We start from the raw sequence: 17,374 nt of genomic DNA, 5'->3' as shown, positions 1-17,374 counted from the left end.
AAGACAAACATGATATGTACTCACTCATATGTGGATTTTAGACATAGAGTAAGGGATTACCAGCCTACAATCCACACTGCCAGAGAAACTGGTAAACAAGGAGGACCCTAAAAGAGACAAACATTGTCCCCTGGAGAAGGGGAAAGGGTCACCATCCCCTGAGCAAATTGAGAACATGGGAAGGGGGGGAGGGAGCTACAAGAATGAGAAGGGAAGAAAAGGAAGGATGCAGAGGACCTGAGGGAGCAGAAAGGTTGAGTCAGGTGTAGATTAGAAGAAAGGACATATGATAGGTAGGATTTTAGTTGGGGGGGGTGGTAGGGGAGGAAGAGAGGGAGAAGGGACCTGGGATTGTCATGTAATTCAATCTTGTTTGTAATTCAAATAAAATAAAAAATAAAAAAAAAAAGAATTTTTTCGGCTAGGCATGTGGTTCAGTGGCAGAATCTTTGCCTAAAGGTAGATTTTCACTTAATTTTTCTTTGAGCATACCATCCCTTTTGAGAATTACACTACTTTTTAAATATTTTAAACTAACTTTAAAAAGTTGTATCTTATTATTTCTCCATCATTGATTGTTTTGTTTTCTTTGAAGTTTATTTGATGATGCTCTGAAAATGGTCTTAGTTCTTTGAAAAAGGCTCTTGTGTGCATATATGCAAGGAAATAGTTAATAGTGATTATGATTTAGAGCTAAAATCACGAGTGATTTGTTTCCTTTTTTATCCATTTTTTTTCTGTTCTCCCACAAAATATATTATTTGTAAGTGAAAAGAGGAAATAACAAATACATTTTTTCCCTCCCTCCCTCCCTCCCTCCCTTCCCCTCCTCCCTCCTCCCCTTCCCTCCTCCCTTTTTTTTTTCTTTTTTAGTTTTTCTAGACAGGGTTTCTTTGTGGCTTTGGACGCTATCCTGGAACTAGCTCTTGTAGACCAGGCTGGTCTTGAACTCACAGATCCGCCTGCCTCTGTCTCCCGAGTGCTGGAATTAAAGGCATGTGCCGCCACCACTGCCCCGATAAGTACATTTTAAAAAAAAGAAAGAAAAATTATTTTCTTGGTTTTAGCAAGGTGAAGCTGTGTTTCTCAGAACTTCTGAATTTTTGCTTTTCTCCTTAATTGAAGGGATGTGACAGATGATGAGTCCTTTGTTGATGAACTGAGAATCACCTTACGGTTTTTTGCATCTGTCTTAGTACGAAGAATTCATAAGGTATATATGTTTATAATGAGAAATTTGGAACATTATCATTATGACAGTCTTATTTTTCTCCTATGTGTATTTGTTCTTCATTTTTCATTTCTTAGATTAAAAGTTGATGAATTGCTATGGGTCCCTTGGTCAGTTTTGCTTTCTTTAATATTTGCTTTTCTTGATTTGTGGAATTTTAGAATGAAAAAACAGTTATAGAAAACAGTGTCATGTTTTATTTAAATGAATTTATGTACCTTTCAGAGATTATGATCTGCCTTCTAAATACTTTTGAGTGATATTTTGTCTAAGTTTTGCATTTATGTGTGTATATACTTTGTTGGCTATAAACAGTACTTCTTTACTGCTTTGTCAATTCAGTAGGGTTAAATATATAAATAATGTATAGAATGTTAATATATACCATTAACAAAATAAAGTTTAATCATATTAAATGTTCCTATATCCACTTGATTCACAAAATGAGTTCACAAAAGAAAAATATAAAATGGCTAGTGAACAATTGGAAATATGTTGTTGCATATCAAATATAAGTTGCAGTGAGGTTTTTTTTACTTGTAAAATTGGAAAGATGAAAGAGGATTAATATCCACTAATTCTGATTTGGGGAAATAGGCAAAGCAAGTGAAAATTCAAATTGGTGTGCCTTCCAATTGACATGCCAACATGGATAGAGGAACATTTCACAAGACCCCGCCCCTAGATGAAGAGAGGGTCATGAGTACGAGGGTGTAGTTGAGGACAGCCAGGAGTTGGAGGAGGGAGAGAAGGATGCAAATACAGTATATATATGTATGAAATTCTCAAAAAAGTTAATATTGAATTGATGAAAAAAAAATTTGGAATAGTAAAAATGATAAAAGTTCAACATACATATAGTATATACATACATATAATACACACACACACACACACACACACACACACACACACACACACACACACACACACACACACACACAGTTTCTCTGTGTATCTTTGAAGCCTGTCCTGGAACTCACTCTGTAGCTCAGGCTGGCCTCTAACTCACAGAGATCCACCTGCCTCTGCCTCCTGAGTGCTGGGATTAAAGGCATGCTCCACCACCTCCTGGCTCAACAGAATATTTCTAAAAAATCATTTGTTTGTTGTTTGTATATTCTGGGTAACATTGAAGTTATTAAAGAAGAAATGAGTGAAGTTAAATTCCATGTATGCACAAATTGGTGTGTCCTTACTTGAGGGAAGTTTAGTAATTAAAGTAAGACATACTTTTGTCAGTGCTAGAGTTTGAACACAAGGCCTTGCTCATGCTAGCCTTTATTTTGCCATTGAGCTCTATTCCCTAGTCATTTATTCCTTGTTCTGGCATTCAGGCTGGCTTTGAACTTACCTAGGGTAGCCTTAGACTTAAAATCCTCTGTCTTTGCCTTCCAAATATTAGGATTACAGGTATATGCCATCATGCTTGGCTGGGGTTGGTGGTCTTTAAGTCTTCTGGATTTTTATTTTTGTTTTGTTTTGTTGAGACAGGGTTTGTCTGTGTAGTTCTGGCAGTCTTGGAACGAGCTCTGTAGACCAGACTGCCCTTGAACAGATAGAGATCCACTTGCCTCTGCCTTCCTACTGCTGGGATTAGAAGTTTGCGTCACTACCGCCTGGCCTGTTTTGTTTTTTAAACAAGGTATTGAGTGTGTAGCTCAGGCTAGCTTTAAGATTTCAGCAATCCTCCTGCCTCAGACCCTAGCATGCTGGAGTTATAGACCTGCGATACCATATTGTACTACTTTTCTTTTTCTTTTCTTTCTTTTCTTTTCTTTTTCTTTTTTTTTTTTTTTTTTGAGACAGGGTTTCTCTGTTTAGCTTTGGGGTTTGTCCTGGAACTCACTCTGTAGACCAGGCTGGCCTTGAACTCACAGAGATCTGCCTGCCTCTGCCTTCCCAGTGCTGGGACTAAAGGTGTGCACCACTAACGCCTGGCTCCTACTATTTATTAAAAGAAATGCATTTATTTAGACTTGCAATAAAATATTATTATTGATCTATCTACAACACAACTCCTATACCTAAGTCTCAGGGAGCATTGTGAAAGAAGGCACAGAAAGATTGTAGAGCCAGGGGACCAGGACATGTGCTATGAGACTATGTCTCTTAGAAATGACAGGGAATCTTTACCTGTGATAACTCAGCCATATGCTTCAGAAACAAGACCTGTAGAACTACACCACCAGTCGACATTCTAAAATGGAAGGGTATCCCATGGGCCCAGCCATAGACAAAGGATGCAGGCATTTAGGGAATGCTGAGAGTAAGATAAATAGTCTACCCCAGGGATATCCCCTGAACACTATACAGTAGTTAGCCTGAAATCATATCTATCAATCTATATCAGTATATCTGTACACACACACACACACACACACACACACACACACACAGACCCACTAAATGGACTGAGCACATTGTATTTATGTATTTTGGTACTTTTAAATATGTGTGACAATAACAAAGAAAAAAAAAACTATGATTTCTGGGGTGGTGGGAGGCACAGGAAAGACCAGAGGGAAGGAAGAAAAGAAGGGAAATAATGTAATTATATCTTAATTTAAAAATAAAAAGAAGATAATACATCTTCATGTTCACAAATTAAATTTTATTCATTTATTTATTTTGAGACAAAGTTTCACTATGTAGCTCCGGTTGGCCTGGAACTTATTTTGTAGACCAGGCTTGCCTCAGACTCATAGAGATCCTCTTGCCTCTGCCTTCAAAATGCTGTGATAAGAAGTATATACCACCATGCCTGGCTTTTAAATTGCATTTTTATGACATATGCAAAGATGTATATAAAACTCACAGTAAAAGATTTATTACAGCTTAAGAAATATTTGTAAGTTTTTAAATAAGGAAAAACCAAAAAGAAAAATTGATGTCTGATGATTGATTATTGGGTGACTGTAATACAACTAACTACACAGTCATGAAAAATCACTTTCTAGAGTAATGCTTATGTATAAAGGAAAATGTTTACCTTCAATAGCAAATGGAAGATCCTGGAAAATAGTAGATGTGACATTTCCCATTTTTTTTGGGGGGGGCATAAGCTCACAAATTAAGCCTGATTAAGGACATAACATATCCCACCACTGTTAATACTGGTTGTAGTGGTGTGTGGATGTCTTGCATCTTTCCATTTAGGTGTGTGTGTATTCTCTTTATTTTGTGTTCCAAATTTGAGAGCCTCCTGCCTTACCCTTCCCAGTGCTGGGATTATGTAATCATCATGCCTAACATATTCATGATTAAAACAAAGTTAATATTAATCATGTTGTTTTGAAAAATAGTTCTGGGGCAACTGTTTCATAATAGACTAAGTGTGGAAAACTGTTCATTAAGAAAAACTAGATGATTGGGTTGAGGAGGTGGCTCAGTGAGTAACATCAGCATGAGGGTCTGAATTCAAATTTCTAGCACTCACATAGAAACTAGTTGACACTGCATGTGCCTGTAAGGCCAGTGCTGGGGAGGGCGGGGAGGTCCCCTGGGTTTGTTGGCTAGCCAACAGTGGTGGAGACTCTTGCTTCCACGTGTACACAAATACACACACACACTCTCTCTGTCTCTCTCTGTCTCTCTCTGTCTCTGTCTCTCTGTCTCTGTCTCTCTGTCTCTGTCTCTCTGTCTCTCTGTCTCTCTGTCTCACACACACACACACACACACACACACACACACACACACACACACACACACACACACACACACACACACACACGAGGAAGAAATGAGAGAGGCAGAATCATCGGATGGTTGATGATACATCATTTAAATAAATTGTTCTTTAGGTGAATTAGTTAATAGTCATTAGTTAGTAGAACCAATGTGTTAGGCTTTATTTAACTAGACTAGTGGAGTCTAAAACAGTAGTTAGTACCTTGTACTTGGAGTATAATGTTTATATGCACATGCAAAAGTGTATATGTTCTTTTTTCCTCTTTCCTTTTCTTACTGTGTTTTGAAACAGGGCCTTATTATATAGCCCAAGCTGACCTCAGACTTGCAGTCCTCCTGCCTCAGCCTCTGTAGTGTTGGGATTATAGATGTGCACTAACCACTGTACTCTATTTTTATAACCATTTTATTGATGTATAATTCATCCATTTAAAGCATAGAATTCAGTGACATTTCACAGCCTATTCAGAGTTGTGCATACGTCATTCACAAAGTCAATTTCAGAGTATGCTTATTATCTGAAAAGAGACCTTGTACATGTTCACCATAATCTCACATCTGCACATCTAGCTAGCAATCATTTTGCTCCCTGTCTCTATGTTTATGTGGATATTTGGTGTAAATGTAATCTTTTGATGACTGATTCCATTCTCTTGGCATAATGTTTTCTAGATTAATTTATATTGTCATAGTGTACCATATATCCTCACTTCAGTTATTGATGGCTGAATATAGCATAATTTATTCATCATTTTCAGTTGGTGGATACTGGGTTATTTTCAACTTTAGTCTCATGAAGATTTATATGTTAGTAGTTATATTTTTATTTGTCTTGAAGAGTATAATTAGTTGCTTGGTGAGATGAGATAGTAGCTCTTAGTTTCATTCATTGTTTTCCAAAGTGGCTGCAACATTTGCATCGCCATGCCTGTGTGTGAGCATGCCCCTTTAATTTCCTTGTCAGAAGTAGTTATTCTCACTCTCTTTTGTGATTTGTGTTCTTTTTTTTTTTTGAAGCAGATTCTCCCTGTATGTTTCAGGTTGGCCTTAGACTTGTAGATCTTAGCCTCTCCCTGGCATGTCCATCACACCCTCTTTATCTAGCCTTGGGTGAGTGAATGGTGCTTTGTGACTGATTTGCATGTCCCTGATGTGAGGGATGCTGGGCATCCTTTCATTTGCTGTTGCATATCTTCTTTGAGGAAATGTCCACCGAAATCTTGTGCCTCCTGGTGTTTAAATTTTTATTTTAAATAGACAGTTTAAAATATGTGTATTTTGTGATACAAATGATGTTGGAGTATGTCAACATGCATGGAATAAGTAAGACAAGCTAATTAACCATCTCAGATACTTTTTCTTCTTCTTTTTTTTTTTCTTTTCTTTGTGGTGAGAGCAGTTTTGAAATGTACAATCTCTGTTATTAATTATACCCTACTTTACTCTTCTTAGTTCTAGTCCTTTTCAGCTTTGTTCTAGTATTGTAAATAAAGTGTTCCTGCCATTTCAACTTAGTAATTATTTTTTAAATTTTATTTTTACTCATTTTTTCTAGGTGGATATCCCATCTATTATAACCAAGAAACTATTAAAAGCAGCAATGAAACATATAGAAGTGATTGTTAAAGCAAGACAGAAAGGTAATACAGTTCTATGGTAGTTTGAGTGATTTTGTTTATATGTCAGCTTTCATTTAAAGGTATGTGAGTACTCTCAGCCTGACTGATGCTCTTCATAGATTCCTTAAGAATAGCCTTTAAAACCCAATTTTTCTTTGAGTGATGGTCTACTCTTACTGCTCATGTTTCTTTCCTGGTTCTATGGTTTTTGCAGTTTCAGACTATTCTAGTTCATCCTACCTATTACTACCATGTATCATGTTTGTTTCTCCATATCACAGTTCTTCTGTGAATTCCCTGCTTCCCCCTTTAAAGCAACTTTGCTCTGGCAACTGTAGGCCTTTTGCTGATGTGATTTACATCAAGCATATGTTTAGTGTTTTCTGATGGAATGAAGGAAATCTTCATTAAGGACTTTTCTTGCTGTAAAATCAAGCTAAAAAAAAGTTCCCTTTAACAGCGCTGTGCTTTATACTTGCTTCTGTGTGAGACTGAGATTTGTCCATTTTTGGTATTCTTCATTAGTGCTTCCTGAAACACATTATGCAGAGCAGAATGCCTTTCTGCACAGGTGATGGTATAGAAACAGATACTTTTTTTTTTTTTTTTTTTGGTATTGCTATTTGTATTTCACTTCTAAAAATTCCATGTGACACTGCAGAAGCACATATAAGTGTAACCTTATTTGAACATGGAGCTGATTTTCTATCCCTCATAATCTCAACTAATGGAACTAGTGCACATTTTGGGAAATTGTGCTGCAATTAGATTTGAGATTAAATTAAGTAAAACTATTAGTTTAGTATTTAAAATCATTCTGTGTTTTTATATCAGGTAAGAATTTTACCTTTAGGAGCTGGGTGTGGTAGTATACACTTCTAATTCTAGCACCCAGAAGGTAGCAGCAGGGAGAATCTCTCTGAGTTTGAGGCCAGTCTGGTCTACAGAGACAGCCAAGACTACATAGTGAGACACTGTGTGAACAACAACAAAAGGAGTTTTACCATTAGGAAGAGAGGTGGCTGAGTAATTAAGAGCACCTATATTTCTTGTTAAATTCTCAGTTCCCATGTCAGATGGCTTACCACCTGTAATCTAGTTCCAAGGACTCCAAGTTCCTATTTTGTACTCGCAGGCACCTACACTCATGTGTATATAATCACACACAAACACATACACACACACATAAATAATAGCCAGGTGTGGTACTGCACGCCTTTAATCCCAGCACTTGGGAAGCAGAGTTAGGTGGATCTCTGTTCCAGGCCATTCTGGTCTAAAAAGCCAGTTCCAGGATAACCATGTCTCAAAAAACCAAAACACTGTCTCAAAAAACCAAAAATAATAAAAATAATTTTTTAAAAGAATTTTTACCAGGATAGATGGCTCAGTGATTATGAATATTGTCTGCTTTTTCAGAGAAATCAGGTTCAATCCCAAGTATCCACATTGTGGTACATGGACATCCCAGGATATCCAGTGACCTCTTCTGGCCTCTTTGGGCACCAGGCACATGAGTAAAAATGATTTTACCTTTAAAAACGCTCTTAAAATGAATGAGTTTAAAAGATTTTACATTTATATGACATACTAATTTATTTATTTACTTGGTTTATTTTGAGACAGGGCCACCTGTAGCTCAGGATGGCTTTGAACTTGGCATGTAACCAAGGCTGTTGACTTCTGATTCTCTTTCTTTTACCTCCCATGCACTGTGGATATACCATGCCTGACTAAAAAATACATTAAAACCTTGTCACTGGCAAAAATACACAAGAGAGGTAGCATCTCTGTAGCAGTTTTGTAAAGAATACTGTCAGAGGAAAAATAAGTAAAAATATCAATAGGCTTTACTTTTTGATAGGTCTTTTTTTGGAATTACACAACTATTTCAGGCTGATTTTTTTATTAGCAATAAGTAGTTAAGGCTCTCTCTTTCTCTCTTTTTTTTTTTTTTTAACAATGTGATAGCTCATTTCTTTCTTTTCCTTTTTTCTTTTTCTCGAGACAGGGTTTCTCTGTATAACAGCTCTGGCTGTCCTGGAACTTGTTCTGTAGGCTAGGCTGGCTTCAAACTCACAAGAGATTCACTTGCCTCTGCCTCCCAAGTGCTGGGATTAAAGGTGTGCGCCCCCACTGTCTGTCAGCTCATTTCTTTTGGTTACTCAGTTATACCTCTTGTGTCCTGTGATCTGGCTAAAAATGCAAAACCTCCTGAAGAATCCACTTTCTCACAGTCTCAGTGGCTGTCTGGATGATACTGATGTAAAAGCAGCAAAGAATTTTGAATTTGGGAATTTTTCTTGTCCCAGAACATGAACAAGATAGTTGATAATTAAACTTTTGTGTATACTAGAACACATGTTCTATAGTTTTCTCCCACTTAAGTAATTTGCTAGTATATTATGTAGAACTCATGAGTTTAAATTCTTATTTGCTCAAGGAAATAGACACAGAAAATGAATTTATTACAAGTAAGTGCCTTTGTCAGTGTTCTGTTGCTGTGAAGAGACACCAGGATCATTGCAATTCTTATAAAAGAAAGCATTTAATTGGGGCTGACTTACGGTTCCATTATCATGGCGGGACAGGGCCACACGTGGTGCTGGAGAGGTAGCGAGAGTTTTACATTTGGATGTGCAGGCATCAGGAAGAAAGAGATACACTGGGCTTGGCTTTAGGATTTAAAACCCCAAGGCCCAAGGCCCACCCCCAGTGACACACTTCCTCCAACAAAGCCATACCTACTCCAGACAAGGCCACACCACCTAATCCCTGTCAAGTAGCACCATTCCCTAATGACTGAGCATTCAAAACTATGAGCCTGTGGGGGGCATTCCTATTCCAACCACCACAGTAAGCAAAGGAGAAAATCTCCCTTTATGTCCTATTTCTGAAAAAATTTCCCTTTCTATTCAGAGAGCAGGGGCTAGGAGAGGAATGAGGTTGGATGCTCTGTATGGTAATAGAAATGAAGTAATTTAATATATCCTAACTCATCCAGTAGTTTTTTGTTATTTACAGTAAAAAACACGGAGTATTTACAGCAAGCTGCATTAGAAGAATATGGCCCAGAGCTTCATGTCGCTTTGAGAAGTCGAAGAGATGAATTACAGTATTTAAGGAAACTCACTGAGCTACTTTTTCCTTATATTTTGCCTCCTAAAGCTACAGACTGCAGGTATAAATGCACTAGAAAATATCATATAGTATTTGTATATGTATAGCTATATATATATATGTGTGTGTGTCTATATATAATATAGACATATAACATGTTATATGTATAGATTGCTATGTTTTATTATAATAGGACTTCACTAAAACTTGATATGAACTTATGTTATGAGTAGTTTTTCACTTGAGAATAATTGGTCAGATTTTAAAATGCCAATTTAGGTGCTGAAGTATGTTCTTTGGCCTTAGTATTTGTTACTAAAAACTGATACTAGAAATCAAACATAAGTATGGGTAAAATTAATTGTATTTGAGATCCATCTGCTTTATTTTCTTGATGTTCCTTTTAAAAGGCATGCACACTATGATTCTTTCAGGCAGAAGCACTTTGAGCAGACTCTGCAACTAAGTTTGGGTTTTAAGCTGTCCAGCTGGAAAGAATAATTAGATGTCCTGTCCTCCACTCTCCCTTCTTCTGGTAGAAGTATACTTAGATTTTCCCCATAAGTTACCTCATTTCCCTTACCCTGATAGTTCTTTATTGTTTGTTTGATTTCTTTTTTTTTTTTTTTTTGTTTGAGACAGGGTTTCTCTGTCTAGCCCTGGCTGTACTAGAACTTGCTCTGTAGACCAAGCAGGACTCAAACTCACAGAGATCCACCTGCCTGTGCCTCCCTAGTGTTGCCTGATAGTTCTTAGAGGAAAAAATGGTGGCTTATTCTTTCTTCCCCTCCTTCCCTTGTATTCTGCTCTACCCTTTTTTTAATTTCTTTCAATTTATTGAGACAGAACCACACTATGTAGTGTTCCCTATCTGCTTTGCTTCCCAGTCTTAGGATTGTTGCTGTGTGCCACCATGCCCAGCTCAGTGATATACTTGAAGATATTTATTCATTAAATGATATATAAGTACATGTTGGTAGAGTGTTTTAATATTTTGATTAAGCTATCTTTAGCTGGATGTGCCCATGTAACCTCAGCACTGTAAGTGCCTGAAGCAGGAGGAGAGGAGTGCAAATTTGAAAATCCATTCTTAATTCCATGTTCCTCCATCTTAAAGAAATTTTTATAGTCTAATTTGTATTACTAACTATTGAACATACTTTACTGCTTATGAAAAGTTTTTTGGTGTGTGTTGTTGGAGATCAAATCCAGGGTCTTTGTATATGCTAGTGAGTCTCAACTATGTCTTCAGCCTGTAAATATGAATTTATAAATATACTAAAGATTCTAAAAGGAACAGTGTTTGATATCTCCCTAGTTCTTTTAAACATTTCTTTTCAGCATGAGTCACTTTTATCAAACTGAGAACACAAGTCCAAGTTTGTTATTTTGCAGCATAAGTATCACCTGGCTCTTGCTGAAAATGTAGGATCTGATACCCATCCTTGTCCTATTGAATTTTAATCTGATGTTTTTGGTTGGTTGGATGGGTGGGTGGGTGGGTGGTACTGAGGAATCTTGTAAGACAAGCCCTCTTCCACTGAGCTTCATTCTCTGCCCCATAATTTTATTTGAGTCAGGGTTTCACAGTGTAGCCCTGTAGCTAGCCCGGAAGTTACTAGTCAAACAGACTAGGCTGGTTTGAACTCAGAGATCTGATTGCCTCTGCCTCCTCAGTGCTGAGTTTAAAGGCATGGGCTACCATGTCCAGCTCTGTACTTTCACTTTCAAGGTGCTTGAAAATGAAGAACTAATGTAAATCACTGAATACAGAATTATTATTTCTATTTCCAGATCCCTGACATTACTTATAAGAGAAATTCTATCTGGTTCTGTGTTTCTCCCTTCTTTGGATTTCCTAGCTGACCCAGTAAGATTAAAATTTTTTACTTTAATTATAAAATACACTTGAATTACTATTTAACCATTTTATATGTATAGTACAGTGTTATGAAATGTGTGCTTATTTGAGCAACCATCACCACCACCTTAAAACCAAAACCCTATAAATTCTATACCTATAAGCAATAATTTCTTATTCCCCCTTGAGTCCTTGACAGTTGCATAACATGTTTTAGAATTCCTTTCCTTTTCAATTTTTAATAATAATTCATTACATGTAGGTGTCACATTTTGCTCATTTATTTATCCATCGATGGATACTTTGACAATTCTGACTTTGGCTAACTTGGGTTTTTGAAGAAACAGGTATAATTTAAATGGCAAAGAAAATTGTTCTTTGCTCATGTTTGGACAGTTAAAAACCTCTGATTGTAGTTCTTTAGGAGTCCCTCTGCAATACATATGTGGAAAAGTTTAGCCTATCACTTTGCTGTTTATTTTTCTAGTGAATTTGATAATGTGAAAATTGTGAGAATTCTTGGCAGAACATGACAGTAGAATTATTTTGACCTGTGTTTATTGCTTTTCATTAGGATACTGTCAATCATTTGCTTATCATCTTCATAGATGACAGTCCTGTGAGTATTGAACACTTGTAACTGCATTAAATTTTGATTGTGTATACCTACTGCAGTGTGGATTTTACTGAACTGATAATTCTGTTTCTTCAAAGCCTGAAAAAGCGACTGAACCAGCTTCTCCTTTGGTTCCATTCTTGCAGAAATTTGCAGAACCTAGAAATAAAAAACCATCTGTGAGTATTTTCAGCACTAATGTTTTTAAGATCACAGTCTTAAAAATACATTTGTGTATCTTTAACTTACTCTTCCTCTTATATGTGACAAGGTACTGAAGTTAGAATTAAAGCAAATCAGAGAACAACAAGATCTTTTATTTCGGTTTATGAACTTTCTGAAACAAGAGGGAGCCGTGCATGTCCTGCAGTTTTGTCTGACTGTCGGTGAGGCTTCATTTGCATTTTACTACTATCTTTTTCATGCTTGTTAATGCTTTGGCTATTTAGAGTAGATCTGATGTCCCCAGCCTAAATTTCATCTACTAGATATTCTAAGAGTGAGTTTCTCTCAGGTGTCTATTCCTTAACAGGTGGGGCATGATCTTATCTTTGGTTGCAGTCAAATCCTAGTAGCAGAAAATAATTATTAAAAATCTAACAGTGATACTGTGTAAGAGATCTCACTGACAGTCCAAAGCAGTACCACTGTGTCTCCATTTTGTTCAGACTATCAAACTATAATATTACAGACATTGAATTTGTGAGAAATTATGAGCTGTTGTAAATGGATTTTTCTTTCTGCTGCCAGCTCACAAAAACATGACATGGAGACTTATTAATTATGAAAGCTCAGCCTATAGCTTAGGCTTATCCCGCTAGCTCTTATAACTTAAATTAACCCATTTATATTAATCTACATTTTGCTTCCTGGCTTTTTACCTCTCTTCCATCTTGCACCTCCTGTTTCCTCTCTATATCCTCTGGCTTCTCTCCTGTGCCTTGATTCATCTCATTTTCTTCTCTCTCCGCCTGTAAGTTCTGCCTAACCTCTTTCTATTGGCCATTCAGCTCTTTATTAAACCAATCAGAAGGCACCTCAGCAAAGACACATCTTCACAGTGTTTGAAAAGATTATTCCCCAACATTTCCCCTTTCATATCTGATTAAAAAAGAATTTTTTTAACTCTACAAAGTAAAACTATATACAATAAGAACAATTATCAGATATTGTCTAAATAAAAAGGAAAGGTTTTTTATTCTAATATAGTAAAACTATAAACAATAAGAACAATTATCAGATAAGAATTACATTTATAATACCCAGTCCATTTTTATTTGGCAAATGCAGAGAAAATACTCCATTATTTGTCCTATCTTGGGGAGTCCAAAGTTTTGTTCCTAATTCTGTTTCTATCCTAATTTGTATTATTAACCCAAAACTATTTTTTTTTTACTTTAAAACATTTTCTTAAACAATGTAAGCTTTTATGTGTCTCATCCTTATACACTTTACAGTTATTTGTGACTTTCTTTTTTGAGTTTGGTAACAAGGAAAACTGTAATTGTGACTGTCTGGTCTTTCCATGAGAGACCCAAGAAGACTGTAATATTGCCTTAGTAAACAGAAAGTACAGAGCACACAACTTTCAAAACTATAGAAATGACAGAAACAGCTACCTGGACACTCACCCAAGATTTCTCTGCAACGTTGGGGCATCCATCTTCGGCCTACGAGCCTAAAATATTTGATAGACTTTTCTGTGCAGTAGGAATTTTGAAGGGCTGTCCTACTTTGTCTTGGGTAAGTTTGGCAGTTTTCTCCTTTTGTGTATTGCTTGTCCAATTTGAACAACATTCTATCAGCAGTTGAGGCAAGGGTAGTTTCTTTGCCCAGTGGCTAACCTTGCCACAAATGAAAGCAAACTCAATATAGAGGTTCTTTGATGCCCATCATCCTCTTTTGAAGTAAGTTGGTTTTGCCAGGAGCCCACATGTCTCACTGTCATGAAAAGCCCTATGGCAACAAAACATTTTAAATGCCATGTTCTGTAGGTCTTTGAAGTGTTTGAAGACCGTCTATTAAACCTTGAAAACATATCTAACATGACTTCAAGTTTGATTGTTATAGATGACTAACTGCAAACCTGGCTTTCTTTATTATCCTAAATAGCTTTCAAAGACTAGAACTTTATATTATCCCCCCCCTTTTTTTTTTTTTTCTTTTTCTTTTTCTTTGTTTGGTTTTTTTGAGATAGGGTTTCTCTGAAACAGTCCTGGATATCCTGGAACTCACTCTATAGATCAGGCTGGCCTCAAGTTCACAGAAATCTGCCTGCCTCTCTGAGTGCCGGTATTAAAGGCATGCACCACCGCTGCCTGACACGATATATTTTTAAATGTGTTGCCTTTTACCTCTCTTTCATCCATCTTGTACCTTCTGTTTCCTCTCCGTGTCCTCTGGTCTCTCTCCTACACCTTGATTCATCTCCTTTTCTTCTCTGCCTGTAAGTCCTGCCTAACTTCTTCCTTCCTAGCTATTGGCCATTCGGCTCTTTATTAAACCAATCAGAAGGTGCATTGGCAAAGACATATCTTCACAGTGTATGAAAAGATTATTCCATAACAAGCTGTATTTTAACTATTATTTAGTGAGTCACCAGATTTTAGACTATTGAAAGACCTTTGGATAAGAAACTAATCCAGAGAAAGTTTTACAAATATACTTACTATTCTGTTGTTGCAGATTTTTATTACTACTTATATATTTTATATTAACATAAAAATCTTGTTGACTTTGTCTTTCATCTGAGTATGCTACTCTTAAGTATTTTTTTTTTTCCGAGACAGGGTTTCTCTGTATTGCTCCTGGTTTTCCTGGCACTCACTCTGTAGACCAGGCTGGCCTCAAACTCAGAGAGATCCAGCCATGTCTGCCTCCTGAGTGCTGGGATTAAAGGTGTGCACCACCAACACCCGGCTCTCCTAAGTATTTTTTAAAAGCTTAAAATAATTAGATTGTATTTGCTGCTTTTAGAGTAAGAATATGAAGTTTTAATGACAGTGTTTACATTAAAGTAACTTTTTCTTAAATATTTCTTTGATTTGTTAGAGGAATTTAATGATAGAATTTTGCGACCAGAGTTATCAAATGATGAAATGCTATCTCTACATGAGGAATTGCAGAAGATTTATAAAACATACTGCTTGGATGAAAGTATTGACAAAATTAGATTTGATCCCTTCATTGTAGAAGAGATTCAAAGAAGTAAGTCAAGATTCTAGATCTTTCCTGTTTGCTAAGTTTTCTTCATTTATTTTTTTCAATTTTATAAAAGATTTATTTATATATTTATTTATTTAAGGGAAAGTGCTCTCACTATGTAATCATGGCTAGCCTGGAATTTGTTTTATAGACCAAGTTGGCCTTGAATTCAGTGATTTGTCTGCCTCTGCTTCCCTGGTTCTGTGATTAAAAGCATGGGTCACCACACCTGGCACTTTTTATTATTTTCAAGAGTGTGTGTGTGTGTGTGTGTGTGTGTGTGTGTGTGTGTGTGTATGCCCATGTGTGAGCACAGGTGCCCTTGAAAGGCAGAGGCTTCAGCTTCCTCTGGCTCTGGAGTAATACAGGTAGTTTTGAGCTACCCAAAGGGTTCTGGGAACTGAGCTCCAGTACTTTGCAAGAACAGTATGCACTCTTGATGGATCCATGTATTCTTTACTTATTCTAGCAGTTGTGGAAAGCTACATAGGCAGCTTAAATTGCTATATTTATTTTTAAACACTTAGAGATCTTTTAACTTCCTTAGTTTAAAGAATTCTGTTTTTACATGCTTATTTTACTAACATGATGTAAGCTTTGAGGAAGAGGAGTGGTCACTATTTGCATAACTGAGGCTGGCTTGGAAGTGTAATCCTAGCACTTGGAGATGGAGGCAGGAAGATCACATTTTCAAAGGGCAGCCTGTACTACAAGTTCCAGTACAGCCTGGAAAAAAATTTACAAATTTTTAAATTAAAAAAAAAATCACTAAAACACAAAAGAACTCGTGTGACTAATGTTTGTCAGAACTGGAGGTAGGTATTCTCATTTCTCATTCTAGGAAGATTTCTTGTGGTGTTTCTATAAAATGTAATTTGTGTGTTTGCGTCACATAATGAATTTTAAATATGTTACATTTCTGTTATTCAGAAATAATTTGTACAATGAAATTTTTTTAGTTGCTGAAGGCCCATATATAGATGTTGTGAAACTGCAAACTATGAGATGTCTTTTTGAAGCATATGAGCATGTTCTTTCCCTCTTGGAGAATGTGTTTACTCCTATGTTCTGCCACAGTGATGAGGTAAGTCAGGCATTCACTGAGGACTTTATATACTTCACAGTGGCTCTGATAGCATTCAGTAAGTGGTTTAAGTAGCAAAGTAAAAAAATAAAACAAGATGAAGTAAGGTAAAGTAGTATATTTCAATGTAAAATACTGGTTTAGTTAATCCTAATTTGTATTAATGTTTTGAAGTATTTCAGACAACTTTTAAGAGGCGCAGAATCTCCAACACGCAATTCCAAATTCAACAGGTAGGCATATTTAACTCTGGGTGTGTATTGGTTTTGATTTAGCTGTTGCTGATTATTCTGTGATAGTATTATAGTCTTTATCAACTGTTTGAATGAAATCCACCTGCTAGATAAATATAAGGCAAAGGCTTCAGCTTCAGTGGCAGAAGCTTTCTTTGCCTTTTTAAGATCACTTGATACCTTTAGTACACCTTTTTCTGGTTTCAAAATATAAAAAAGTCAGGATGGAAATACATATACTAATATAGCAATTTAAAGTATGTTTTACTTGCCTGGTGGTGGTGGCGCACCCCTCTAATTAATCCCAGTACTCTGGAGGCAGAGGCAGGCAGATCTCTGTGAGTTCAAGACCAGGCTGGTCTACAAGAGCTAGTTCCAGGACAGCCTCCAAGGCCACAGAGAAACCCTGTCTTGAAAAACAAAACAAAACAAACAAAAAAAGGTTTTCCTTTATATTTACCTCACTTTAATGTTACCTGTCATACTTAAGAGCACTCTGATTCTCTGATAATTAAGGATTCCTTTATCTAAATAGAATCAGTAGAAGAGTTTGCTAATATTCTTTAGTTGGAAATTTAGAGTAGCCTTGATAATTTGCTGTTAAATGGCTCAGAGTATGTTAAGTAGTATTTATTTTTTGGTTTGTTTACTTGTGTCTTAAAAGCAGAATTTTAGCACATATATCTAATTCTGGCCTACTTTATTATGTATTCAA

At 36.4% G+C, this 17,374-nt stretch overlaps 1 protein-coding gene across 4 annotated transcripts in view; it reads left to right on the top strand.

Moving 5' to 3' along the window:
- Positions 1 to 17,374, top strand: part of Snx14 (sorting nexin 14) — a 63,266-nt gene that overhangs the window by 24,627 nt on the left and 21,265 nt on the right. For all 4 annotated transcript variants that reach the window (XM_027410983.2, XM_027410984.2, XM_027410985.2 and 1 more), the window contains exons 6-15: positions 1,126 to 1,213; positions 6,478 to 6,562; positions 9,566 to 9,722; positions 11,456 to 11,531; positions 12,097 to 12,141; positions 12,237 to 12,317; positions 12,410 to 12,524; positions 15,190 to 15,345; positions 16,302 to 16,426; positions 16,601 to 16,659. In XM_027410983.2, coding sequence (XP_027266784.1) covers positions 1,126 to 1,213; positions 6,478 to 6,562; positions 9,566 to 9,722; positions 11,456 to 11,531; positions 12,097 to 12,141; positions 12,237 to 12,317; positions 12,410 to 12,524; positions 15,190 to 15,345; positions 16,302 to 16,426; positions 16,601 to 16,659 — 987 coding nt within the window. The remainder of the gene's footprint in view (positions 1 to 1,125; positions 1,214 to 6,477; positions 6,563 to 9,565; positions 9,723 to 11,455; positions 11,532 to 12,096; positions 12,142 to 12,236; positions 12,318 to 12,409; positions 12,525 to 15,189; positions 15,346 to 16,301; positions 16,427 to 16,600; positions 16,660 to 17,374) is intronic.

The sequence above is a fragment of the Cricetulus griseus genome, chromosome 4, assembly GCF_003668045.3.
Source record: "Cricetulus griseus strain 17A/GY chromosome 4, alternate assembly CriGri-PICRH-1.0, whole genome shotgun sequence".
Lineage (NCBI taxonomy): Eukaryota > Metazoa > Chordata > Mammalia > Rodentia > Cricetidae > Cricetulus > Cricetulus griseus.
This window is presented reverse-complemented; position numbering and strand designations above follow the sequence as displayed.